At 47.6% G+C, this 25785-nt stretch overlaps 14 protein-coding genes across 14 annotated transcripts; 7 read left to right on the forward strand and 7 right to left on the reverse strand.

Moving 5' to 3' along the window:
* Nucleotides 1-160: 160 nt before the first annotated feature.
* BGW36DRAFT_355226 (uncharacterized protein) lies at nucleotides 161-1112 on the forward strand (the record flags this gene model as incomplete). The annotated part of the gene is made up of 3 exons (XM_046213618.1): nucleotides 161-341; nucleotides 398-564; nucleotides 618-1112. 3 exons carry the CDS (start codon nucleotides 161-163, stop codon nucleotides 1110-1112), a joined length of 843 nt encoding a protein of 280 aa, XP_046076844.1.
* A 423-nt stretch (nucleotides 1113-1535) lies between these two features.
* BGW36DRAFT_355227 (uncharacterized protein) lies at nucleotides 1536-2114 on the forward strand (the record flags this gene model as incomplete). Its single annotated transcript, XM_046213619.1, has 2 exons — nucleotides 1536-1744; nucleotides 1832-2114. The coding sequence occupies 2 exons, from the start codon at nucleotides 1536-1538 to the stop codon at nucleotides 2112-2114; spliced, it is 492 nt and encodes a 163-aa protein (XP_046076845.1).
* Nucleotides 2115-2646: 532 nt separating this feature from the next.
* BGW36DRAFT_92796 (uncharacterized protein) lies at nucleotides 2647-4450 on the reverse strand. Its single transcript, XM_046222703.1, has 4 exons — nucleotides 4287-4450; nucleotides 4151-4200; nucleotides 2831-4084; nucleotides 2647-2777 (listed from the first exon to the last, which is right to left on the reverse strand). The coding sequence occupies exons 1-4, from the start codon at nucleotides 4363-4365 to the stop codon at nucleotides 2733-2735; spliced, it is 1428 nt and encodes a 475-aa protein (XP_046076846.1). The 5' UTR covers nucleotides 4366-4450; the 3' UTR covers nucleotides 2647-2732.
* Nucleotides 4451-4618: 168 nt separating this feature from the next.
* On the forward strand, nucleotides 4619-5754 carry BGW36DRAFT_287087 (putative COX1 assembly protein Shy1; the record flags this gene model as incomplete). The annotated part of the gene is made up of 4 exons (XM_046210479.1): nucleotides 4619-4874; nucleotides 4935-5447; nucleotides 5503-5608; nucleotides 5655-5754. 4 exons carry the CDS (start codon nucleotides 4619-4621, stop codon nucleotides 5752-5754), a joined length of 975 nt encoding a protein of 324 aa, XP_046076847.1.
* On the reverse strand, nucleotides 5721-7726 carry BGW36DRAFT_92820 (centromere kinetochore component CENP-T-domain-containing protein). The gene is made up of 5 exons (XM_046222704.1): nucleotides 7538-7726; nucleotides 7253-7484; nucleotides 6766-7201; nucleotides 6203-6715; nucleotides 5721-6067 (listed from the first exon to the last, which is right to left on the reverse strand). The coding sequence occupies exons 1-5, from the start codon at nucleotides 7631-7633 to the stop codon at nucleotides 5968-5970; spliced, it is 1377 nt and encodes a 458-aa protein (XP_046076848.1). The 5' UTR covers nucleotides 7634-7726; the 3' UTR covers nucleotides 5721-5967.
* Nucleotides 7727-7925: 199 nt separating this feature from the next.
* BGW36DRAFT_423379 (U3-containing 90S pre-ribosomal complex subunit-domain containing protein) lies at nucleotides 7926-8924 on the forward strand (the record flags this gene model as incomplete). Its single annotated transcript, XM_046219828.1, has 4 exons — nucleotides 7926-8250; nucleotides 8305-8485; nucleotides 8548-8699; nucleotides 8752-8924. 4 exons carry the CDS (start codon nucleotides 7926-7928, stop codon nucleotides 8922-8924), a joined length of 831 nt encoding a protein of 276 aa, XP_046076849.1.
* A 645-nt stretch (nucleotides 8925-9569) lies between these two features.
* On the forward strand, nucleotides 9570-11407 carry BGW36DRAFT_370065 (S-adenosyl-L-methionine-dependent methyltransferase). The gene is made up of 3 exons (XM_046215204.1): nucleotides 9570-10020; nucleotides 10087-10788; nucleotides 10838-11407. Exons 1-3 carry the CDS (start codon nucleotides 9880-9882, stop codon nucleotides 11078-11080), a joined length of 1086 nt encoding a protein of 361 aa, XP_046076850.1. The 5' UTR covers nucleotides 9570-9879; the 3' UTR covers nucleotides 11081-11407.
* Nucleotides 11408-11706: 299 nt separating this feature from the next.
* On the forward strand, nucleotides 11707-12943 carry BGW36DRAFT_355232 (uncharacterized protein; the record flags this gene model as incomplete). The annotated part of the gene is made up of 3 exons (XM_046213620.1): nucleotides 11707-12409; nucleotides 12475-12703; nucleotides 12769-12943. The coding sequence occupies 3 exons, from the start codon at nucleotides 11707-11709 to the stop codon at nucleotides 12941-12943; spliced, it is 1107 nt and encodes a 368-aa protein (XP_046076851.1).
* Nucleotides 12944-13544: 601 nt separating this feature from the next.
* On the reverse strand, nucleotides 13545-14386 carry BGW36DRAFT_287980 (putative Rho GTPase Rac; the record flags this gene model as incomplete). Its single annotated transcript, XM_046210544.1, has 5 exons — nucleotides 13545-13605; nucleotides 13663-14076; nucleotides 14144-14202; nucleotides 14260-14292; nucleotides 14354-14386. The coding sequence occupies 5 exons, from the start codon at nucleotides 14384-14386 to the stop codon at nucleotides 13545-13547; spliced, it is 600 nt and encodes a 199-aa protein (XP_046076852.1).
* A 1617-nt stretch (nucleotides 14387-16003) lies between these two features.
* On the reverse strand, nucleotides 16004-16457 carry BGW36DRAFT_355234 (putative antibiotic biosynthesis monooxygenase; the record flags this gene model as incomplete). Its single annotated transcript, XM_046213621.1, has 2 exons — nucleotides 16004-16336; nucleotides 16434-16457. 2 exons carry the CDS (start codon nucleotides 16455-16457, stop codon nucleotides 16004-16006), a joined length of 357 nt encoding a protein of 118 aa, XP_046076853.1.
* Nucleotides 16458-16697: 240 nt separating this feature from the next.
* On the reverse strand, nucleotides 16698-18671 carry BGW36DRAFT_370076 (beta-lactamase/transpeptidase-like protein). Its single transcript, XM_046215205.1, has 2 exons — nucleotides 18370-18671; nucleotides 16698-18314 (listed from the first exon to the last, which is right to left on the reverse strand). Exons 1-2 carry the CDS (start codon nucleotides 18487-18489, stop codon nucleotides 16899-16901), a joined length of 1536 nt encoding a protein of 511 aa, XP_046076854.1. The 5' UTR covers nucleotides 18490-18671; the 3' UTR covers nucleotides 16698-16898.
* Nucleotides 18672-19279: 608 nt separating this feature from the next.
* Nucleotides 19280-21697, reverse strand: BGW36DRAFT_286870 (putative C6 transcription factor; the record flags this gene model as incomplete). Its single annotated transcript, XM_046210461.1, has 7 exons — nucleotides 19280-19482; nucleotides 19544-20041; nucleotides 20095-20360; nucleotides 20417-20854; nucleotides 20903-21223; nucleotides 21280-21386; nucleotides 21467-21697. The coding sequence occupies 7 exons, from the start codon at nucleotides 21695-21697 to the stop codon at nucleotides 19280-19282; spliced, it is 2064 nt and encodes a 687-aa protein (XP_046076855.1).
* A 288-nt stretch (nucleotides 21698-21985) lies between these two features.
* On the reverse strand, nucleotides 21986-22896 carry BGW36DRAFT_370082 (uncharacterized protein). Its single transcript, XM_046215206.1, has 2 exons — nucleotides 22586-22896; nucleotides 21986-22514 (listed from the first exon to the last, which is right to left on the reverse strand). The coding sequence occupies exons 1-2, from the start codon at nucleotides 22670-22672 to the stop codon at nucleotides 22371-22373; spliced, it is 231 nt and encodes a 76-aa protein (XP_046076856.1). The 5' UTR covers nucleotides 22673-22896; the 3' UTR covers nucleotides 21986-22370.
* Nucleotides 22897-23884: 988 nt separating this feature from the next.
* Nucleotides 23885-25772, forward strand: BGW36DRAFT_286954 (kinase-like domain-containing protein; the record flags this gene model as incomplete). Its single annotated transcript, XM_046210466.1, has 2 exons — nucleotides 23885-24034; nucleotides 24084-25772. 2 exons carry the CDS (start codon nucleotides 23885-23887, stop codon nucleotides 25770-25772), a joined length of 1839 nt encoding a protein of 612 aa, XP_046076857.1.
* Between the last annotated feature and the right edge of the window lie 13 nt (nucleotides 25773-25785).

Raw genomic sequence — 25785 nt, forward strand, 5'->3', positions numbered from 1 at the left:
GCTATAGATTGTTGGACATGACCTTTTGAAAAATAAATAAGAGATGGATAAGCAACGCAATTGATTCGACTGTTTCCGCTGTCCCGCAGACCGCCTTTGCTACCGCCTGCCACCTCGAAAAAAAGTCATGCGACTTGCATACTCACTCTCCCCAGCCAAGATGGATGTTGCGAATCTCCTTCCAGCTGTTGAGCAGCTCGAATACAACATCGATGATTTGGAGGAAGCTCTAGAATCGCTTCTGGACAGTTCGCTAGAAGATACATCCAAAAACCTGCCATTGCTAGACCGCGCAAAACTGCATGTTTTACTGACATATACCCTGGAATCGCTTTTATTTTGTACGTCCACTACTTTCAAACGCATTGAGAATGCGCTAATGGATTTTAATTTTTAGCATACTTGAAACTCGATGGTGTTAATGTCAAAGACCACGCAGTCCAAAGAGAGATTATTCGAGTAAAGCAGTACTTTGCGAAGATCAAGGATTTGGAAACGAAGCCGGAAAAACCGAAATCATCGCTGGACCAACAAGCAGCTCGTCGGTTCATTGCGCATGGCCTTGTAGGTGCCTTATTGTCTAGGGATTATGAGCACTGCTGATTGGTTTTTTACAGTCTGGAAACGAAAAATATGATATCGAGCGCGCAGAGAAGTTAGCTAAAGAAAAAGCTCGCGCACAGCTCAAAGCAGCATTATTAGCTAAGAAGCAGGCTGCGACAGAATCATCGACCCCAGCTGTCTCTCATGAATCAAAGAATACTACTACAAGTAGCCCGAATTCCGACTCGAGTTCGGACTCAGAGTCTCCAGACGAAGTCGAGGAGGTGCAGCATGAAGACCCAGGAAATGTATTCAGGGATTCGACAGGGTACATTGGGTTTACCGCAGAAAAAGAAACATCTGAACCGACTACGGCAAAGATGAAAGCTAGGCAAAGAAGGGAGGAAGCAGAGTCTAAAAAAGCCGAGCAGCGGGAGAGGAGAGCGGGCAAAGCTGTTAAGGGAGAAAAGCAACGCGAGATTCGCAAGGAACGACGTTTGAAGAAGAATTTTAAAAAGAAGGAGAAAAGAGCCAAGGAGAAAAAGGCGAAGAGCGAGAAGTCTGAGTGATGCTATTCTATTAGCTGTGGGATGATGGTTCTTTATTTGTATTGATATGCATTTGCGTCGTATGATGGAAAGAGCGACTCGGGTTGGGGGCGTTTGGTGCTTTGCAGTCTTGTACATTTGATCCTCTTTCTATGCAAACATTCCATTATTATTCAAAGTCCTATTTTCCAAGCAGAAGAAGATATCCAGAAGCTTCTCGTGATGGCGGTGCGGCAAGGCATTAAGGCATTAACCCCGGCTCGCGGCCGTGACGAATCAGGAGCGCGGTTATTGACACCTCCTCGGCCCCAGACGGAGACTCGGAGAATTTGCCTTTAGAATCCGACTCTTCACGACTACCACTCCTGTATAAATCGCAACCGCTGCCTCTAGCCTCGCCTTACCTACCTACCAAATATCCCAAACTCGTCAGAAATAATCAACATGCCTCGTCAAAGCCGTGGTCGTGCACCTGCCGCCCCTGCGCGCAGCGCTCCTACTCGTCCTACCGCTGCTCCAGCCAGGCCTGCTGCTCCTCATACACAGCAGAGCCAACCTCACTCCACCGCTGCTCACCCTCCTGCTCCCGTGCAACAGGCTCCTGCCCAAAGCCAGGGACCGGGTCTCTTTGGCCAGATGGCCTCTACTGCTGCGTAAGACTGCCCTGACGAGGCCCTGCCAGGGGGGCTTCTCAACCTACCTAGACCTTGAAACATAGAAGAACTAACAATATTGTATAGTGGTGTCGCAGTCGGCTCTTCCATCGGCCACGCCATCGGCGGTTTCTTCTCTGGCGGATCCAGCGCCCCTGCTGAACCCCAACAAGCTCAAGCCCCCGCCGAGGCCATGGACAACGGTCTCTACGCCAGCCAGAACTCTGCCTCCTCCTGGGATACCCCCGCCTGCGCGACCGATGTGCAGAACTTCCGCAAGTGCATGGACGACAACCAGGGAAATATGACTATCTGTGGATGGTATCTGGACCAGCTGAAGGCTTGCCAGGCTGCTGCTAAGCCTTACTAGACTCATCTAGGTCTGAAAGGGCCGGGAGTAATGTTTATTTTGTTTGATTTGCTTTGCATAGCATGGATACCATCACTAGGCATAGTCATAGGTCGATTTGCTATAGGCCTCATGTATTGTGCTGGGTTTTTGTATAGTACGATGTTGACATGATGCATGTCACGCCATGTCTCTTATCTTAAGATGATCAAAAAGGAGAGAAAAAAGAACACTCTCCCCTCATATTTACTTTCCCTATAAAATGAAAGATCTCAGCATCAATTGATCACTATTGCTATCTATCCCCATTTGGTCTGCGGTATAAAAGACGGTACAGTCTCACCTAACCAGAAATGGAAAGCAAGAAACCGGCAGAAACCTCGAGGTGACTTTTCACATTTGTTAGGGGAATATCGGTTGCGGAAAAATGTCCATTTGTATGAGATTGGTGGTGATGCCTCAGGCATGACTCCGGCGTAACTGAAAACATGGTACGACGTCAAGCAAGCAATGTACCGCTGCCATGGTGTTTCTGTTAAAGATACAAATATAAAGAATGTGAAGTAGAATTTATACACTGTAGTAGAAAGGGTTGTAATTTATACATTCTTGTCAAGCTGTTAAGCACTATTTTGATCATTAGTTATTCTTATGATCGTCATTTTTGTTTGGCTCAAAGTTCAGCTGAGAAAGGTCAGTCTGGCATGAAGTAGAAAAGAAATGTGTGGGAATCTTACAGCGTTTCCATTATAAAACTCATCCTTACCCTCCTCGTCTCTTTGATCTCGTAATGTACGAATATTAATCCCACCACCACTTCTCGAAGGCGCCACTCTTGCTGTTGTACTGTCTGTCCGCAGCTGACTTGAGTCGCCCGACGAGGAGGTTTCTGCTGTGCTGGCAGACGTTCCTCCGTAACCAAGAAATGATCCAACCAGTCCAACCGCACCCCCAACGATTCCTGTAGCAAGGCCATAGGCCGACGATACCGCACGGCCAGGAAGACTATCCGATATTGTAGGAGATGTATATGCCTCGATATAAGAAGGAATAGGAACCATGACAAGACTTGCCGTTGGTCCTAAGTCTAGGTCTTGCAGGGTACGCTCTTCTTCCGAGACGGAAATGTTGTGGTTAGGAAGTGGAGTCAAGATATGCTTGAGATTGTAAGGCTGTGAGCCATCGGACCGTTGGCTGTCAAGCCAAGGACGGACATCTTTGCGTATCGTAGCAGAGAGCGGGAAACTATTGCGAACGGAGCTGCCATCGAACAAACGAATTTGGAGTCGATATTCGGATACGGGTTTTCGGGTTGTTGCAGCAGCAACGGTTGTAGTTGTACTACTCTTCGTCCTTGCGGTGGCATCTTGTGTTTCAGAGGCAGCAGCAGCAGCAGCTCGATTCCTTTCTTCTTCGGCGCGCTGCTTGCGAGCTTCCTGGTCTTTTTTGATTTGATTGCGGATCCGCTCGCGCTCTTCTTTTTGCTCTATCTTTTCCCGCTGTATCTTTTGTTGTAATGCTCGGCGATCTTTCTCATCCTTCTCGGACTTCTTCTCCTCTGTTATCTTCGGTATAGAGTGGGGAGGTGTGTTGTGTACGGGTTCCACAGTTCTGTGTTCTGCTGTTTCGATGCTTCGTTGCTGTGGTTGTGATGGTGGCTCTACAGGAGCACTGCTTTGCGACTGCATATTCGGTGTATGCGAAGGTGCGTTGGTAGCTGGAACCGGTTCATTTGCAGCAGTTTCCCGAGAGGTAGTGTGTTGCACTGTAGGAGCTGATGATGCAACAGGCGTATTATTATTAACGATGACCCTTCGCAACCGCGACTGGAAATCCTCTTTCGCTGTCCCCGCAGCGATATATTCCTGGATCTGGCCATTCCGTATAACTAGAACAGAAGGGAAACTCTGGATAGGAAATATGGAGGTTAAGAAGCTAGCTTCCTGGGTGGCAGCTGTGAGACGAAGTGTAACTGTATTCTCAGCGAGTATCTGGTTTAGCTAGATGAACGTCAGCTACTTGTCTCATCCAAACAAAACTCGGGGTTAGTCTCCTACATCGCCGTCGAAATATTCATTTTCCCATTTCGTACTCTCGTCCTGATCATCTGTAAATCACCGTGTTTATTAGCACCATCTCGAAGATAGACCAGATCAATCGATGTTGATGCGGGGGAACGAGGTCTAGACAAACCACGGACAAAGCAGACAACAGACTTGGTCTCGCGAACTGCGAGAGCAATCCCACTTTGAAGATCGCCTTGGTAAAACATTATTTTTATCGCATGTTATAATTCCTAGCTCAAATCTGTTGATGAGAAGAGATGTTGGTAACTAGAATATCGAGATGGTATAGCTAATCGTAAAGCTGGTGTCCGTAGTGGATCGGCCTAGCTAATAGTCTGCGCTATTCTGCCTGCGGTCCGAACCACAGGAACCTCTTCCCGAACATTTCCATGGTCATCTAGAAATAATTATTTCTAGCTACAGTTCTCATCTTGGAATTGAGAATTGCCCAGACTTGCAATGAAAAAACCTATCGCCGGCCTTTCACAGGCTGCCAATTTCTCAACCCGAGCCCTACACAAATCGCAAGGTCGCTCGATATTCGACTCCATATGCCAACGATGTCGGCGCCAACAACAACAATGGCAACAGCTTCGCTTCAACTCCAGCAATCATCGCCAACTCGCCGATGATCCGCAATGGGTGTCCCCAATTGACCAGCCCTCGAAAATAATCCGTGTTGGCCGTCGTCACGGGCCTGGAATTATTCTGCTCGGTATAGATAGAAACCTCCCCATTACATGACCTAAAACGACTAATGCTAATGCTGTCCAAGCCCTCATTCCCATCACAGCCTTTGCCCTCGGAGCCTGGCAAGTGCAGCGCCTGGACTGGAAAACCAAACTGATCGCCAAATTCGAAGACCGACTCGTCAAACCCCCTCTCCCATTACCACCACGTTTAGACCCCAGTGCGATCCCTGACTTCGACTACAGACGTATTGTCGCGCGCGGGAAATTGCGGCATGATCAGGAAATGCTCGTCGGGCCACGAATGCACGAGGGCGAGGATGGGTATATTGTGATCACGCCGTTGGAGCGCGGGGAGGGGATGAGTACGGTTCTTGTGAATCGGGGCTGGATTTCACGGAAATTGAAGGATCAGAAGAATAGGCCACTTGGTGTACCGGCTGGGGATGTTGTTGTGGAAGGGTTGCTTAGGGAGCCGGTCCAGAAGAATTATTTTACACCGGACAATAGGCCGGATAAAGGGGAGTTTTATTTTCCGGATGTCGACCAGATGGCTGAGTTGACGGGAAGTCAGGCTATTCTCATTGAACAGACTATGGGTATGGTATTTTCTTTGTTATTCTGATTATTTTGACTGAGCTGATGGGGCTGTAGTCCCTGATTTGGTGGAGTCCTATGACCGAGAGGCAAAAGGTATACCAATCGGACGTCCAGCTCAGGTGAATCTGAGGAACAACCATGCACAGTATATATTCACCTGGTAAGTAGAATTCGCCCTTAAAAAGTCTCATCATTAACGTTCATAGGTTTGGTCTTTCCATATCCACTGCAATCATGCTGTGGATGGTGATTCGGAAGCGCCCGAACGAGGCTGCTCGTAGATTCCGTCAGAGTAAGACCATGTAGTATATTGCTGTTGTGAGCCCAATGTATGATAGCCCTTTGGAACTGTACTGTATATACCGCCTCGTTAGATAGACTAGCAGCTGGGGTCAGCTGTATGCTGCTAATGAAGCTTCTTGTGTTATGACCATTTCCCACATAGGCTTTGAGAGGCATCGGTTCTGGATGACGTTGAGGTGGTTTAGACGAGGTAAATGCTGATTCTTGCAATAGCTATCAACGCGGTAACGATAAACGCATATCTTGCAAAAGTTCTTTCGGCAGATGCCGTTGAGCAAGGGAGAATATAGATGTAGTGTTGTTAACATGACGTTGTCTATGAGATGATTAGTTACTAGCTCACCCTAAAATCATGCCATGGGAAGAGAGAAAGGTTAAAAAAGAAGAAAAGAGAGAGAAGAAGAAAAGAACAGAAAAGAGGGGAGGGAGAGAAAGAGAAGAATAGTCATACCGTCGCATAAGAGTCATAACATCGCTTTCATCGATTGTCCTTCGATTTGCATGTTTAGCGTAGGTAGCCAGATCCTCACTTGCTTGTTCAAAGAACCATTCAGAAGCCTGCTCGACAGCGGCGAGTGTTTCCTTGTTCATCTTGGCCTTTCTTGCATTCCCACTGCGTGCAAATCGCATGGCAAGTTTTTTGACAACCGCAGAAGGTAAATTAGGAACGGGAATTCCATGCCGTGACAGTTTCTTCTCCTTCTTGCCTCTCGTCGTACGTTCGTCTCGAAGGCCACCACCAACAATTCCAGGAGTTCCAGCTTCAGACACTTGTTCCGGATCGGCTACTGGGAAGTCTCCGAAGTCGCCTGCGTCGCCATTATCGCTTGAAGATGCGAATCCAACAGCTGGTTGATCGAGCTCTAGCGCGAAATCACCTTCGTTCTCCAGAGGCTCAGGTTCTGGAACAGGACTGGGGAATCTAAAATCAAAATTGAAGCGGCCTAAATCCGCTGTCTCACCGCTATGAATTGTTAGTAACGTATACGGTTTATTCGAGAGCAAGCAACTCACCCTGCATCAAATGCTTCTTGTTGCAGAGATGCATCAACATCTTCATCATTGCCTGGCTGAAGCATTGTCAAGTCACCTGGTTCTGAAAATGCATCCAGTCTCGTAAGATCTTCAAAATTCTCGCTGAGTCTCCCGTTTCCGAAGCTCATTCGCGCTCGGTCCTTTTCACTTATAGCTCTCCGCGGGTATTCCACAGATGTGTAGGTGATGTCGCCGTCATCGTCATCAAATGGCAAGGAAGGACGCGGTGGCGCCATATCCAAACTGCTATCCTCGCTTATTCCGCTTTCATCAATTGGCAATGATAAACGTGGCCGAGGCAGTAGAGGCTCGTTGTCGAGAACCAACGTTTCATCTTCATTTTCTACTTCGGATTCAGAGCTTTCTGTTCGCTCTTGGGGAGAAGACTGGATTGGCTTTGATACAGGAGCCAGTGCTGGAATGAAAGTCAGTCATAGTAAGTAGGCACAAAAAAGCTGTCTATTACCTCTACCGAGATTTCTCAATACATCAAAGGCAGTTTCTCTTTGAGGACCGCGTGTGCTTCGTCTTCGATCACGACCAGGCGTATTGGCACTGCGACGCTGGATTGCGCGAAGGCCGAAAGGGGTCAGAGGAGCGCCGCGAGGGGTTCGTCGATTGACCGAGCGAAGGGCAGAGGGAGTTGCTAATGTAGTAAAGCGAGGAGTTGCTGGAGCCCGATCAGGCGCCGGCATTTGCTAGATACAATCTCAGCACTCACTGTATTTATAATTCAGCAATGGCAACTCACAGTTGGGATTGTCACATCTTCATTGCCTTCTCTGATATCATCTGCATTTGACGATTTGCGCTTTGCGGGTCGGCCGCGAGGTCTGGGGGTCGACATTGAGCTTCCGTGTCACGAACGCAACATGGGATATTGGCAGCGTCCAAGCTGAGAATATACAGAAAGACACAAGCACACTATGCAGTACTGGCGAATGGGTTAAAAAGGACAGGATGAAGCTGTTGTTACATGTTTGGACTAACGCGTCGCGTGGAGCTCCGGGCCTATTCCTAAAACGGCTAGCTTTATCGATAAGATAGTGCGATATGGATAAAATTTCTTGACATTCGAGTCCGAAGATAAATTCAACACAACATCTGAATAGCAAAAAATGTCAAAAGATTCTGTAAATATGGCGGACACAACAAAATTAGACAAGAAGCGAAAAAGGGACGATGCAGACAAGCACTCTCAGGCTGCGACATCAGGGAACAAGAAACAAAGATCATTCGATGACCGAAAGAACAACAAGGGCAAAAAGTTCGACAAGAAGCGCAAAGAAGAAGGCAAGGCTAAGCAACCGTCGGAAGCTCCAAAGAAACAAGAACGTGAAGAAGCTTTTGACGAGTCCATTGGTAAGATGGATGGGCAGTTGCTAGCCGACCACTTCATGCAGAAAGCCCGAAGGCACAATAAAGATCTGACTGCAGTGGAACTCAGTGATATGAGTGTTCCAGGTAAGTTTTGTTTCCAATGTGTATTCTATGGGTAAGAAGCTTAGAGTGAGCTAGTGCATGCATTTTTGGATACGACATCGTTTCACAACTCGCGGACTCTGGCACAGTTACCGGAATTCCTTAAAGCATTCGACCCCAACAAAGGCGCCGCTCTAGGAGAGGCATCAGAAGAAAAAGGCAGTCCACACACCCTCGTGGTGGCTGCCGCTGGTCTCCGAGCTGCCGACCTGGTGCGGTGAGTTTGACAACGCGTGTTATTGTAATGGAAGGAAAGTACTGATTCAAGGTCTTCTATAGGGCACTACGGTCTTTACAAAGCAAGGAGGCTACCGTTGCCAAGCTATTTGCAAAGCATATCAAAATCGACGAAGCCAAGCAATTCCTCGAGCGTGCACGCGTTAACATTGGTGTCGGAACCCCTCAGCGTATCATTGACCTTTTGGAGGCTGGTATGTCGCGCCTGTCTTCTTTACTGTATATTATTGTCTAACTATAAGCCAGGCTCTCTGAAAACGCAAGAGCTAAAACGCATCGTGATTGACGGCTCGCACATTGACCAGAAGAAACGCGGCGTGTTTGATATGAAGGAAATGTTCTTTCCATTGCTGAAGCTCCTCACCCGGGCAGAGTTTCGGGACCGGTATGATAAGGACTTGAAAGTGGTTATTTACTAAGTCGTGATTTTCTAGCTAGGCAGGCGCCTGGCGTTCTTGCTGAGGGCGAGTTGACAACGTGATCGTCATACAAGCTCCAATCATATTAACAGCCAAGGAAGCGTAACAATGATAGCATTGATAATAAATACCTGTTGTTGCATCTGCACAAAATTGCTGCATTAGAGCAGCTAAGAGCGGGGCTGCAGATAGGGTAACTGAGGTGGGTAAAGCTGCCGGGAGTGTGGTGGCTGCCAATCGCAGGACTTGTTGGTGCTGGAATGCAACGCTAGCACGGTTCTATCAACTCCTAGATGCCGTCAGAGTGTTCGATCATTCGGGATGTTGGGATCAGCGTACTGACTCACTGAATCAGGGGACGTTAGTAGTTATTTATTGCTCAGAATCCAGAAATGCATATTTGCCATTACTATAATTACACGTGACTCTGATCCGCCGGGCTGGAATCGCCGGAAGTAGGTTTTTCCCGGATTGACTTTCTTCACTCTAACCGAGAACCCACTGCTGCTGCTAACATGATTGGCCTGATGACCGCTACCAAGCGTAGCGGGTGGCCAATTGGCTGTCAGGCGACGGCAAGTGGAGTCAAAGCCTTTCTCCTGGGACGGCCTAGTGCAGCTAGCCAATGTCTCCATCCAACCACATCTTCGTCACCCACACTCACACTGCATACAGCCTTAGTGCAAATCACAGCACCGTATCCAGAGCAGGGACTGCAAATGATGGGGCGCCAGCCTGCAGCTTATGCTAACGCCGTCAGCAGCAGGAGCAACAACAGCAGCTTTTTCTCCGATCTTGATTCGTACTACTATTAGCATCCCTCCCCCCACGCTTTCGTGCGACAGGATACGTCCCAACTCACTATCTGATCCTTCACCCTGTTCGTTCATCGGATCAGTGACCCTCTTGCCCTCGATTTGGCTGGAGTCCGCGGTAGATGCAATTGATGTAGGATATGTTTGAGGCTGCGAGGAGTTCGTCTGGCGGCGACGGGCAGACTGCATGGCAATATACGCATGAAGAGAATGGCCCATTAATGAAGGGAAGCCCGAGCTATGATAATCAACCACGACCGGACGAACCGCTTCAAGTCGATGTACGTTCATATTACTTACTGCCTTCCCCCGCACCATATCCTCTACACCTGCTAACCTCATAACAGAGCGACCTAAGTGATGACGGCGACGCCACATCATCAATCGACGACCGCACGACAATTGTATCATCCATAAGGAACTACAAACACGAAAACGGCCGACGGTACCACTCATTCCGCGACGGCGAATACCTACTCCCCAACGACGACCGCGAGCAGGACCGGCTCGACCTAGGCCACCACATCTTCAAACTAATCCTCAACGGCGACCTCTTCCGCTCGCCGATCGACAACCCGCAAAGCGCACTCGACATTTGCACAGGAACAGGGCTATGGGCGATCGACTTCGCCGAGCAATTCCCCGGCGCAGAAGTGCTCGGCACAGACCTCAGCCCGATCCAGCCCACCTGGTTTCCGTCAAACTGCCGCTTCGAAGTCGACGATGCGGAGAGCGACTGGCTGTATGGACATCAAAGCATCGACTATGTGCATGCCCGCGGTGTGTCCGGGTCAATACGCGACTGGGGGAAATTGTTCAGCCAGACGTTACACTGCTTGCGGCCGGGCGGATGGATGGAGATACAGGAATATGAAACTGTGGCGACCTCCGATGACGGTACTTTTGATCTGGCCACCAATTTCAAACAATGGCAGGAGAAGCTTAACGAGGCTAGCCAGATGTTCGGCAAGTCCTTTATGGACTGTTCAAAGCATAAGGGGCGGCTGGAAGAGGCTGGGTTTGTCAATGTGACTGATGATGTTTACAAGGTATGCATTCTATCCTAAGTCCTAATAACCTTGACCGACCATATGATAGGTTCCAATGGGCACATGGCCCAAGGACAAGAAAATGAAAGAAATCGGCAGATTCCAGCTGTACCAAATGCTCGAAGCCATCGAACCATTCTCTCTCGCCGTTTTCACTCGCGTTCTAAAATGGACGCCAGAAGAAACCCGCGAGCTGATCGACAAGGTGAAAGCGGATCTGTGCAATCCTAAAGTGCATATGTACTCTCGATTCCATTTCATATACGGACAGAAGCCGGAGAGCGAGAATTAGCGATTACATCGTCTGGTCATTACCTCATTTTCTTTTCTTTTTTTTTATATACGAGAGGCTAATTGCTTCACATCCAATTTTTCACCTTCGATTACATACCTGGGATTATTGTGGAGGCTTTCTGTTTATAGCTTTGAATACTTGTCATCATTATATATTTCTTTCTTCGCCCTTTCTTTTCATATTTCTTACATTTACAAAGACGTGAAATTGCCATTCATTGCATGGAAATCTGGTCAAACGGAGGTGTTTTCTTGTTTCTTTTTGCCAAACCACTGGTGTATATAGTACAATATTCCCAGGTTTATGTTCACGTGATGACCTCATGAATGATATTATTGATTACTATGTTTCGTAAAATAAAATCTATATATATGACAAAGTTGATCAATTATCTAAAAATCATTAAAATTAATGTTTTAATGTTGGGTCTTGCAGATCCGGGACTGACCCGGAACATCTAAGCTCACACACACCGCGCAAGAGCCATTGGGAAGAATTCCGCCAAACGGCAGAAAAATAAATATCCTCACCGCTATCGAACTTCTCTAAACAACCTCTCATCCTACCATTCCCCTTCCATTTCAACACATCAATTACGCCAACAAGCAGCGTAATACTTTACAATGGGCAAACGCAAACGCGATGACGGCGCCGACGAGCAAAAATCGAAACGAGTCAAAAACAAAGCCAAATACGAGCGTAAAGGGAACAAGGCCCGAAAGCGGGCTGCTAATAGAAAAGATGGTGGAATTGGGCAGGGCGCGAATGCAATTCCCGTGAAAGTTAGGGAGGGGTTTTCGTCTGCAGGAGAAGAGAATGGTGAAGGGGAGAAGAAAGAGGAGGCGCACTTCGTTATTGATCCTACGCCTATGGATGATGCAGAGTTGGAGGAGATGAAGAAGACAAAGGGGGATAAGAAGAGAGAGAGGGAGCCGGCTAGAAAGGAGGATGCAGGTGTGACTGAGGACAAACCTACAGCGGTGGTTCAGAGTGGGAAGAAAGTGGGCAAGAAGACGAGCATGCAGTCGCCGAGCAAGAAGGAAAGCCGAGAGACCAAGAAGGCCAGGCAGGAGACGCGAAAGGTAGATAAGAAGGAGAAAAAGAAGCTGAAGGTGCAGAAGGAGAAGAAGGGGAAGAAGGAAGAAGAAGCTGCCGATTCTTCTTCTTCGTCGTCGTCGGATTCAGACTCGGATTCGGATTCAGAGATAGAGGAGAAGCCTTCCAAGACGAATGAGGCTGCCAAAGAAGATGCCCCAGCTGCAAAGGAATCAAAGCTGAAAAAGACCACCGAAACGGGCAAAAATGCTCGTTTTATTATCTTCGTTGGTACGTCCAGTTTTCTACCTCACACATCACGATATTGAATACATTTCTGATAATGCTGATAACAGGAAACCTCCCCTTCACCGCCAATCTGGAAAGTGTAACCGAACACTTTTCCAAAATCTCCCCTGTTTCAGTGCGCGTTGCAACCGACAAGAATAAAACAAATCAATGCCGTGGCTTCGGATTCGTCGAATTCGAGCAGTTTGATCGGATGCAGACATGTCTGAAATTGTATCATCATTCGTCCTTTGACGATGGGAAGAGTCCGGCGAGGAAGATCAATGTCGAACTTACGTGAGTAATCTTCCAATATACTGGAATCGATGTGAAGTGGAAAAAAACTAATGATGTTTGAAAAGTGCTGGCGGTGGCGGAAAATCAGACCATCGCAAGACCAAAATCAAAGAAAAGAACGAGAAACTCGCCGAAGAGCGTGCCAAAGCTGCCAAGGAGAAGAAGCAACAGAAAGCCGAAACTGAAACTGCCGGACAGTTTGCGGGTGTGCATCCGAGTCGGTTGAATAGGATGCAATAGCTTGATACGGGGCTTGTTCGTCAAAAGTTGGAGTTCTTTTTCGTTGTCATATCTTTTATTTTTGTTTATTTTTGGTCCATATTCATGAAATGATTTGCTAGATATATATGTAGCGTGCATTGACAATGATACCAGTAAATACCAGCATCAATCTATAACATGTATGCAATAGATTTGAATCGTGGTAATCAGAACATGGATCGCTCCTTTATTTTAAAAGATACATGTATATCAATGTCTACCTGATAAGCACGTGCCTGATACATCTGGCAGCACACGCGCCAAAACAACACAATAACGATAATCGTAATAAGAGAGGAAAATGGATAACTCGCTTTTGCTCAAAAACAGAATTTGTATGGAAATAGACTGTACGTGAGGTAATTTCAAGAGGTGAAGATCCATAACAGTCCCAATATAAATGAAAGATGAAATGTTAAAAAAATTATCGGTCATGCCTCGGCGCCTCCCAAACAAGAAACAAAATCGGTATATGTATCGACAAAGGAATGAAGACTCAGAAGCATGGATGAGTGAATGGACAGATGATATATTAGATGTGGCGAGGGTTGGATGTCTGAAATTGTGCCTTCATACTGTTTTACATAATGAGACATTTCTTGGACTTGCTTTTGGGCTGTGGACGGGGATTGAGGACGGCTCTATTATAGACAATTAGCATTTGGAGATGACTTTTAGTTATGGCAGGTTGAACCCACCTAATGGCTTCGTCGAATACGCTCTTCAGGTTCCGTTGCGTCAGGGCTGAGCATTCGAGGTACTTGTGTGCCTTGATCTCCTTTGCAACCGAGAGGGCCTGCTCATACGACACGGGCTCCATCTTCTTCGAGCGCAGAGCCTCAATGGTAGCCCTGTCTTCCCGCAAGTCGAGTTTGGTGCCGACCAAGATAATCGGGACGCCGGGGGCATGATGCTCGATTTCAGGATACCATTTCGCCCTGACGTTGTCGAATGAAGGGGGGCTGACAATCGAGAAGCAGATCAAGAACACGTCGGTTTGAGGGTATGAAAGCGGTCGCAGACGGTCGTAATCTTCCTGTCCGGCGGTATCCCATAGTCCCAAGCTGATGGGTCGACCATCAACCATGACACTTGCTGAGTAATTGTCGAAGCTGGAGGGATAGGTGTATATTTAATATGGGGCTCGAGAGATATCATGCGGGGGGGTTAGGCACTGACACTGTGGGAATATACTCTCCGGGAAAAGCATTGGTGGTGTATGAGATGAGGAGGCATGTCTGTGGTGGCTTAGTAGGCTGTTTTTATTTTGGTAGAGCGAAACGGCAATTGCATACCTTGCCGACGGCACCGTCACCCGTCACGACGCACTGTCCGAATTAGCCCTGCTTTGCTGGTATTTGTATATTTTGCTGGTGTTTGTATTTGTACCTTGAGTGATTGGGTGGCAGGTCCAGATGCCATTGTATTGTTGTATGCACAAAACCGGCTGTTGCTGCCAAATGCGAAGGAAGATGCGAACTAGAACGAAGACAAAGACAGAAAGGAGGCGTATGAATGCGAATGCAGTGATGGGTATCTAGTACGGCATCAGTCTCAGTCTCAGTCTCTGTCTCAGGCCAGGCTCACACCACGCCGGTGTGCGGCAGGAGAGGCGGCCTCACCTAAAACAGCACCGACCAACGCAGCACAGGCTCGAAGCAAGGTTGTTGAATTGGATGCCGAAAGCAAATGCAAGGCGAATCTGCAGAGCGGCGGTGTCAGACCGAGGTCTCTTACAGTGACAAAGGGTCTTTCTTGCGTACGTGCTAGCAAAGGCGGGGGGTTGCTAGCAGAGATGGGATGCTGCTGGTCCAAAGGGCGGGCGAGCGACCCACCAGGTATGCACAAGGTCGAGAAAATTGGAGAAGCGATCTTTAGACAGCCGACTCCGCCGTGACTGATGAAGAGAAGGAGTTGCAGAAGAGACGAGGAATTCGAGCACTGTTTGTCTGCCGATGGACGCAGAAATAGGAACGCCAGCCACTGCCTGATGCGACGGTCGAGTCCTGTCTGTCTGGTCTTCAGGGGCTTCCCGCGCGACCCAAACTCCCAACTCCTTCCACTACGACTATCTACAAAACACAACCGCTAGCTGATTCATCCATCTACACCAAATGCTAATCCCTCAGGCGTGTCCGCCAACCTGTCACAGCGACCAACTGCACTGCTTGTCCTGATCGCCTCGACCATCCACCGCGAGAAGAACGCACACCGAGTTATGACTGGCGGAACGCAGGCACGCCTAGCAGGTGATTAGCTGCTAGGCACGCCGCCCAAGCTCTGCTGCAGCTGCGATGGTCTTTGCTATTAATAATAATGTCTTGGGAACCAGAGCTCATCGATTTCATTGCCCTTTCTGTTCCGGCGCCAGTGGAGCTCTGAGCATGGACTTGGTGGGGATGGCCCTCTCATTCGTCTCTGGGCGCGATAAGTATAACAACCACCAATTATTCGGTGCTAAAGGCCTTGGTGCTAGCAGCTGACTAAATTAGTTAGCTTCGCTGTCCATGGACCAGCTCAAACTAGCTAGTCAGGTCAAAGTCGCTTGTTGCGGCCCGGAGATTATTGGCGACTATTTATGAATATTGATATTCAGTATCGCTTCTTTCATCCTCATTCTTGCAGCTTCTTTGCCTCGCTCCCTTACTTAGTTATCATCCTCACGTCGCATGGTGACTAGAACGAGCCCGCCACGTTGTACGACATGTCATTCCCCGCCTCGTCAATACCATTATCTGCCAATTATCTTGTGAGGTGTCGAACTGCCCGCTGAGGATCTATCACATCGGAACCTTGAACCCATCAGCGGCCTTAAGTAGCACTATGCCAAGAGGGTTATGCAGCTGCTGAGACATTCTCGAAACAGTTCTCAATTTTGGGTTTGAGGCTCTATTTAGTATCCACCCCGCCACTACATCACGGTTGTTAAGCTCATGTCAATGCATGACTGATGTCTTATCTTATTGACTGCAGCGCTTGATATTCAATTGATCTTAACCAAGGTGCCAATGATGTCGACATTGGGTCCTTCCATCTAGTTTACAGACTCGCCCTCGTCTCATATCCTGCAACCAATGCCCCAGCCTTCACATCCAACGGCGCAGCCAGCAATTCCTGAGCCTGTTTCGCGAAGGCCTGGAAGTGAACCGTACTGCGGTGAGCCTTCTGGGATTCCGCAGTCGCATACCTATTCGAGAAATCTATTAGCTGGCCGTCCTGCCCTTCAACACAGATGCTTCTAAACCCGTACTTCTCGACAAAAATAAGCTGGTCCTGGCCCTGTGCGTTCTTGGTCTGGATAGCGTAGTACCGCAAGACATCCGGCTCGGCCTTGTGGACCGCTTCGGTGACTTTCTTGACTTCCTCTAGAAGCTACACAGATCAACTATTAGTTGTTATGCTATGGAGCAGCCAAGAGGGGTCGATGTGCCTTTTCAAGTTTGCCCTCCTTGACGGTGAGGGTGGCCACCAGGTGGATGTATTTGTCTGACATTTTGGCTGTTTCTGCACGGTAGAATCGAGGGAGACTTCGTTGCAAATATACTAAATCAAGAACAGGATCCCATCAGACATATATAGAGGATAGATGGCCGGTTATAAAGCAAGACAGACCCTTCAGCCGATTGCCGAGGCAGTGGGTCGATCTATGAGTGATTACAAATTCGCCACTACTGTGGATACATACTAGTCTATATCGATCTGTATATCAGAGTAACTGTTGAGAACAATTACTAAGTTAAATGCAATGAAGTTGTACATCAATCGCGACATTAGTGGCGGGGCCACCTCCAAGAAGGAGACCCAGGCCCGCTCCCTTCCCGAGCTCCTCATTACGTATAGTTCAATGTTGTCATCGTCATCATCATCCCCCATGATACCATTCTGCCCCTCATTCAATGTTTCTACCGTCTACTCCTATGCATGGATGGTAGGCCTACTCTGCACTAACAGCACTCGATATATCGAACCATATCATATCCTCCAATGCAGGCTCTAGCTTGATCCCCAGCCGATCCGGCCGCCCGCTCGACGCAATATGAAATTCAGCCGCAAAATAATCTACCGTCGCTTTGCCCCAGCCTGGTAGATACGATTTGGCGAGGAAGTGATTGACTGTGACATGCTCCAGGTCGACGATCGCCCCTAGTACCCGATCCATGCAATCTGCGCGGAGCGTTTCATCCTCCAACGTGATCGTCATCGACCCATAGGCTGGGTGTGAATATGTGCCGGTTAGCGCTGAGAGCGGCACAGACGGAGGAGTAGCCTCGTCGAGGGATAAAGACTTGAAAAACCGCTGGATGGCGTCGGCAGATGTCTGTGGTTTTTCTTCTGTCGGCTTTGTCTGGCTGTTGTCGGGGTCTTGTGAAAGCGGCAGGTTGAGATATTTCTTGAAGAGATGCGTGTACAGAGTCTTGTACATGTCAGAGGCACTGCTGGAATTGGACATCATCACAAAACCGAAATTCTTGCTGGGAACCAATCCAACGAGAATGGCGGTACCGGGCCATCCACCCGTGTGCCAGAAGAATGGAATGCCTTGATAGCTATCAACAAACCACCCGAGCGCGTACAATTGCGCCCACGCGCCGGGCTTACTCGTAGCAAATTGCTCTGACGACACGATCGATCGCGGGCGAAACAGGGCCTCGTGGGCATCTTTACTCAGCGGCGTCGACTTGGCGAGCAACGCCTTGACCCATTTCTCATAGTCGAGCACGGTACTGACCATCGAGCCTGCGCCTTTGGTAGGCCCGTAGTTGACGTTCGGCTGCGCTTTGTAATTGCCCACTTCCTCGAACCAGTCGTAACCCTGCACCAGTCGCTCCTTTAAACCCGGCGTCTTTTCTACCTCGCGGACGTCGAAATACGTATCTCGCATGCCGAGCGGCTCCCATATCCGCCTCTTCATAAACGATCCGAGTGCCTCCCTGGTCCGTTGCTCAAGCGCATGGCTCACAGCAATATACATGAAATTATTATACTCGAAAGTCGTCCGCGGCGCATACGCCAGCGGCATATGGCGAAGAGCGCGTACTGCGAACTGAGTGCTTTCATCAGTGCGCGCAAATCGCAATCTCATGAAATGCGCTGGCTGACCAGACCTATGCGACAGGGCGTCTTCAAACGTGGTGTTTGCAGTCGCGTAGGGGTCTGCAAGCACGAAATCATCGGGGATGACGGACGAGATAGGCGTGTCCCATTTGAGCTGCGACTCGCTGGGGTTGCTGCTCTCGTCGTCGATGACAAGCGCTGTGGCAGCGGCGGTGAATGCTTTGGTGGTGCTGCATCCTTGGAAGAGAGAGTCTGTGGAAAGTGGTTTGTCGGGTAGTTCCGCGACTCCGTAGGCCTGTATGCGTCAGACCCATACACTCACACCGGCAGGTATATCTTCAATGGCATACCTTGGCCCACGACTCCCCCTCATGAACCACCGCGACAGACATTCCAGGCACCTTCCATTTCTCCAACGCCTTCAGAACCAAATCATCCCAATCCGCAAGGTCTGTTGCCGTAGAACCCATTCTCAGACTCTAGTATTTACTGCGTTACCCCCTTTTAAGAGTGAATAGGTAGGTACATATACAACACTCTGTATTTATATCTTCAAGAAACTCGAGAAGCAAAGTTCATACTGTGCGTGTCAATCATTAATATACTGCCCCGGCAGTTAGCCGGGTAACTGCGGTGAACTTGACTCGTACGTGCATGTGCGGGGACGTAATGTTGAAGCCTAGCCTTTATGTGGCTAAGACGAGAATGGGGGTTGCAATTTGTAGGCACCAGTTAGGTGCGTATATGCATTGTTGCTCCGTAGTTACTCTCTATAGACACTAAATTATACATTCTCAGAACAGCATCCTAATCTAGAAATATGATGCGGATAAAATTAGGCCGATGAGTTTCTTATACTTACGGCTCGCCCCGATTTAGATTGAATAATTATGGTATAATGAAATTAATTAATTATATCAATGTTTCTTTCCTACCTACTATCAGAGGAGTTGCGGCTTCAGCTTTGAAAATATCTTTTAAGGCGTGCTTCTGTCGCGGAAAGAAGAAAGCATGTATAAGGTCCAGCTTAATACCGTTAAAGATAGATCAAGAAGATTATTGCAAAGAGATCTATTGATGCACAGTTCCGATTCGTTAATTTTCAACAGGATTCTTCATTCTCATCTTAATCTCATATATACAAAAAGAAACATTGAAGCATAGGGTATCTATCTCACTTTTGAACAGTCAATGCATTGACCAAGTATCACCGTATACATATACCATATAAATTTATATCTATATACAGCCCCCGAGAAGTTACATCCCAGATGGCGCAATAAACGACTCTGGAATTCCATCAAAAACCCAATTCAGTGAGTCAAAAACGTCTGAAAAGCTGGCCTCGTTCATGAATGCATCGTCGAAATTCGTCGATAGCATCAGACTCGGGTCGTTGAGGGCTTGTTCGGGATGTGACCCGATTACACCGGTTGAATTGTTGTTTTGGGTGGATGAGGCGACTGTTTTATACAAGTTAGTATAATGAAAGAGAGAGGTGGCACAGAGATATATCTGGCTTACCCTGGCCCTCGTCAGCCACCTTGTGCTGCTTGAACCGTCGGCGCCAGCGCCAGACTGTGTCGTATACATGGCTCATGCTCATCCGACTACGAATCCCCAAATGAAGCGAATCGTCGCCCGAGCTCCCTGAGTTCCACATTTGGGAAATGACATTGGCGAGACGCACAGGGCGGTCGTTGTCGACGACGCTGATTCTCCGGATTGATGAGATGGCCCCGTTGAAGAGGAATTTGCCGTGGTCAATGTCGATTTGTCGCGCAAAGGGGCTTTTCAGAAGTTTCATCAAAGCGAAAGCCGCGGAAACTATCATCTGTAGAATGTAGTTTGTGGCGTGGATGAGTAGGTTTCCAGGTGATGTTTCCAGTTCTAAAACGCGTCCTAGAAATGATGTCGTTGCTAGAAAGAGGTTCGTGAGGTCATCGCTGCGGGGATTGGAGCTAAGGAATACAAAATATCGTAAATGTAGATTCGCAGCTCGTAGATGGATCAAGTTGATTTCTGTAAGGGCGTTAGGTTCAATCATCTTTGGTTATAAAAGTATGGGAACTCACGTGAAATGTTGTCTGCATAATCTAATTCCATCTCTTTCAACTCCTCCTCTAGAACACCGACCAGAAGCAATTTCTCCATGCTGATGAATTCTGATGGCTCTGGTCGGCCATTGTATAAACTTCTGGTTACTCGATCACAAAACTTCTCAATGCGCAGCCGAACCTTCAACTCCTCTGGCAGACGGTAATCGGCAGCCCTGAGAGAAGCCGGTTCCAATGCCCAATCGTATATCGTGCTGGGAGGCTGGCCATACCCGGTGGCAACACTGGAGATTATCAGTTACTATGTAATTACAATTGACGTACGATCAAGAGGTCTCACTTTTGGGCCACGATGTTGCAAAGGAACCACGTCTGCAGTCGGTCCTTCAATTCCTCGCCTCTAACCTCCATTCGGAATGTCGTGAACTCCTCCGGCTGAACAGGGCGATGTAAACCAAGCTGCATCGCAAGATTCATCATTAAACCGCTGAGCATAAAAGTCTGATCGCTTTTTTGACTGGTAGTCGGTAAGGGCCATGTACAAAGTAGACAGAGCGCCTGAACCACGTGGTAGTTCTGTGGAACGCTACTGATACTTGCCCACAACAGTCGACTAAAAGGGCCTGATAGAGATACTAATAGGCCGGACTCATAAGGGCAGCGACGGCTAGATACGCAGATGATAGTCCAGGCAAGAATTTCAGAGCAACTGAAATATTCTTCGGGACCTTTTGTAGGATCCAATAGCGGAAGGAATGGGTGGTAGAATTTGAAATACCTTTTATATGTTAGCAATTTTCAAATATTTGAATGACTTCCAACTTACTGATCGAAAAGTCGAGTAATGCGCGGTTTCGACAGCGAGATATCCTCTAGACTCCATACGTTGTTGCCCTGGGAGACAACAGGTTCGCTGGAAGTATGAGGTACCGTAGGCCGTCTCATCGGTGATGCCTGTTGGTCGACAGAGACTGACAGGGACTGAGCTCGCGACGAGGCAGGCGGAGAATGGGGAGCATAGTACACTTCACCCGACGAATCGTTCTCTTCGTCATTGGTGTTTGAGTCAAGAGATTCCCTAGGGTATTCACCGGTTGCCAGCCGACGACGAAGATCGGCAATCTCCTTTTCCATTTCGGCATTGCGTCTACATTAATTGTTAGTAACGGCCAGTACTAATTGGTAATGATGCTAATTGCATACCGTCGTTTAGATATCCGCTTGAACGACGACTCAACCTTGCATTCTATATTAAGCCTCTTACAGCGAGAGCACGCTGCTGAGGGAGCTTGGACGATATCACATCGCAGCTGATTGGCTGTCAGTAGAAGCACCAGATTTTGATTTTTACGCGTGGACTCCGAATAGAAATAAATGCAAAGTCACGCACCTTCTGCTGCTTGCACTCGTTACACGCTCTGCGACTGCCCCCTCTTCGCTTCCGAACGATCGGCTGGGTCTTCTCGTCTCCAGCCGGCTCCCCAGACACTCCGGGTCCTAAGATCGGGCGGTTCGGTCTCGCAGCAGTGGTGCGCATGGTGTCGGTGGGAGACGGGGTTATCAGAGGAGCGCCGGCCACAAGCTCATTCACACCCAGATTGCGCCTGAACTCTGGGTTCATGTGCTCGATTAACTGCGGGCCCGCATAGCCGGACATGTTTCTTTTTCTATCACTCGTTCGCCAAATATTACGTGTCGAGTTGTCGCATTCATCAACACAGGTCGTTGCATCTCCGCGAATCGGCAGAAAATTTTGACGAAGGTCGGCACTTTTAGCGATTGCCATTGGCTGCTGACTAAGCCGGGAATCATATTTGATTGGCTGGCTTTCTCCAATAGAACGAATTTATATCATGATGTAACAAGAGGACAATTATTTATAACTTATGAAAAGTAAAATAAATAAATAAAATTAATTACCCAGACTTACTTGAAACATTGGCCAACAACTTGGTGAGTATCAGAAATCGCACATGGACTCATGTCAACAAATCAATTGTTCCAATGCTATTTTCATCCTGAAAGTAAGATTGAAGATTTAAATAATATACTTACACCTACGGATTTAAAAAGCCACCAGAAGAGACTATCATTGCGGCGGATACTTGGGACTCATCGACAAATGCTTCCCACCGGCGATGGTTATAGAGACGAGTGAAAAAATCCAAGAGTATCGCTCGAATTGGTGCAGAATCTTGTAGTCGCCAAAGGATATGGCCAGACCGATGATACTAACGATGAAAATGCCTACTGTATCATCGATATGGCCACTTGACACGGCTGATAGAGTTGAGCTACCGAGTACAGCGCCAATCACGCCAAATCCAGTGATCGTGCACAGATTGACTATTGCAATGATGCGATATTAGGTAGTAGCTGGTGATATAATTAGTTTTATTTGCTAATATTCCGGCTTGTAACATACTCGAGTGCATAAAGTGAGTGCAACATCTATCTCAATCTAGTACAAGACCCAAAAGCTGAAGTATGCCACATGTATGGTACACAGAAGGGAGAAGTATAGTCTAGTGAGAGATGCATCGGGAAGACAGAGACCAAATGATAATGTTCCCACCATTCCAGTGATAACCTGCATGTATTTTGGCAGTCATTTCTGTTCAGTCCACCATTCAATCAACTCTACTCACAGCAAAAGATTAGTTCTCATTGCAAATCAGACAAAGAAACCATTGATATCGCCTGTCTGTTCGCTCTTCGAGCGGCAAGTCATATAGAATGAGTTTTATCTGAAGGTACTCTGTTAAGATGTGGAGGAATAGGTACCTTTGTTGGATCATACAAAAACAGGGGCGCAGGAATAGAACAGAATTTTTGGATTTTATTTATAAGCAGACATTACAAAGCATTATAATAATAAAAGACAAGTCTTAAAAAGTCAAAAAGGCAAAAAGGCAAAAAGAATAACATGAGAACTGCTCTGTCAGTTAATACTCCTAAAAAAAGTATGGTTTATGCTCTCATAGACTGTAGGCCACTATGCAATTTAAGAAATATATAAGAAGAGAGTTCCAACAGAGCAAAATGTATACAGACGGTGGTGGTGGTGAATTCATACCCGAGCTCTCGTGCAAGCGATCTGCAGGCTACCATAACTATGACTATCCCTATCTAACTACTTTGTTGTTCCACTACATACAGGCCAAAATTGATGCAGAAAGATTCGAAACTTCCTTGGCCTTCCGCTCTACTAGCCTTGTTTCACGCCAACCTTTACATAGTTAAGCTGTGTTTTACATGTTCTTATAGGATAACCTATATAAAAGTTGTGAAAAGAAAATGACATCTTCCTGCAATAGGTGAGGGTATAATACGAGTTAAAACCAATCATTTCTGAAGAGCTCTAAGAAAGCGGTAAGTAATACATAACAGCCAAAATACGGCTTAACTATATAAAGGTTGGCGTGAAACAAGGGCGGCCTGGATAGTGGGGTGGAGAGAGAGAGAGATTGTGTAAAACCATGGAGCAGGTTTCGAATGTCTCTGTAATAGTGTTCTGGTCCGAATGAAGCACGTAGAATGGAGACCGTGAAGACAACTTCCCAAATGATTTTGGAACGAACGGAAAACAGGACAAGAGCCCCCGCACAGCTCAAAACATCAAGGCAAGGCCAACCGACAAGGTCGAGATACGAATCGCTGCCTCTCCTTCCCCTGTCACAGGCAAGAATATAGTAATGGTTCGAGTTCCTATACGGTATTTGAGGCTTTGACAGAGCTATGATCAAAATTGCGGATACCAGCTTAACTGACATCATTTCGTCCTCCTTTTCGGCATGCCTTGTTGATAATGTCTGTTTCATTCGAAAAAGCAAGTTCTCTGGCCAGTCGTTTTCGGGATGCTCTTCCTTCTGTTTTGAAAAAGTCCCGCCATACTGAGATTTGGGGTGTTGATATAAAGCACGCGGAGTGGCAGGTACTGGAGGTAATCTTGGAAAAGGTACTCGAACTACGGGCACGCACCGAGATTCGTCACTAATTATCAATAGTTCCTCAGAAGCCGTTCCGCAATCCCTGCACTTCAGGTCCCCAGGGCAATTGCCTCACTTGAGAAAACTCTGGAATGGCGACGCTTCTCTGACCCGAGGGCTCTCCTTACTGAAGCAGAGTCCATTCTTCCAGACTTGGATCTGTGCCACATTACTTTGAATGAAGGGCAATATGTGCTGTGGGTTAACATTGATGAGATGACTATTAAAGGATACTCAGCAATACACCAAAGCCTGACGACATCTCAAGGGCTGGTGCAGTTAGGTCTTGCTGTAATGGAGAGACTCTCCACGCTTCTGCTGGATACAGCCGCCAGTTCTGATCGACAAGACTATTCGGCTTCCTGTGTGATTGAATTCAAAATACGTGCCATTCAAAATGCTAAGAAAGGACAGCAGTCTTTCCAGGAAAAGCTCTGCAATGCCCTCGAAGAACTGGTGGTAATCATTCGGCGCCACTATCCCACTATTCTGGGAAAGGCGTACATCATCAATTTTCGTGATGAATACCTAGCATATCTTGATATCGATGAAGCTCTCTTGAGAGATACGGTACTGTTGAAGAATCCAGTGGACCTTCATCGATATCTTGGCTCACAACTTCCACCTCGGTATGGCGGTACTGGGGAATCTTTTGGGGAATCGGACTTTCTCCATCGTTACTGCCTTGCGAGGCATCTAGAAGGGAGAAATAGTCTCGAGACGCCGGAGGTCAGTGCAGCAGCAAGTACTGAGACCGAAAAGACCGGGGTGAAAAAGGAAACTGCAGCTTCCACTTTGAATACCGGCTGTGCCTGTCCCGAAGGCTTGGAAACAGAGGAGCAGAAACCTCGCTTAATTTACTCAGAAATCATTGGACCTCCATCTATCATACTCGACCCTGGCGACTTGCAGAGAGCAAACGATCTTTGTCCTGGCAAAATGGGGGCGCGTATTGTTTTCGCAGATTCGGATATGGTCGTGAAATTTGGCTATGGTGTTCGTTTAGGCGAAGCCGAAGCGCTACATTTGGCATCTACCCGTACGACCATAGCTACACCAAGGCTTCTTAGTGCATATATTCTTGACGGTTTTGGATACATTGTAATGTCATATGAGGCGGGCGAGCCGCTCCAACAGTACTGGGACCGTGTTTCGAAGGCTGAGCAAAATCGCATACTGGAGAATTTACGGGACTACGTGAACCAGATGCGGGATATTCAAGGGGATTTCATCGGTGGACTTGACAGATCACCCTGTCGAGACGGCATCTTCGAGGCCGGCTACGGCGACTACACTAGGTACTGCTATGGCCCGTACCCATCCGAGGAAAGCTTTGACGAAGGAATCGTTCAAGCTTTGCGAGATCGACTGCCCTCGGAAGTGCTTGAACGTGAACATGACATTGAATCAAACTTTTTCAACAGCGAATACATGCTGTACCAAACGGTCCGAGGTCTCAAAAATCACAAGATCGTGTTTACACACGCGGATCTACATCCGGGGAATATCATTGTTCGCACTGACGGCACTATTGTTCTGCTGGACTGGGGCCTAGCTGGATTTTGGCCGGAGTATTGGGAGTTCTACCGTGCCATGCATAATTCACCCTGGAGAGCCTCGTGGGATCGCATGGTGGAGAAATTTATTCCGCCTTTTTATGTTGAGTATAGTGTGATTAAAAGGGTATTCGCGACCGTGTGGAACTAATTTAGGTAGGCGC

The sequence above is a fragment of the Talaromyces proteolyticus genome, assembly GCF_021365285.1.
Source record: "Talaromyces proteolyticus strain PMI_201 chromosome Unknown BGW36scaffold_2, whole genome shotgun sequence".
In the NCBI taxonomy this organism is placed as follows: Eukaryota; Fungi; Ascomycota; class Eurotiomycetes; order Eurotiales; family Trichocomaceae; genus Talaromyces; species Talaromyces proteolyticus.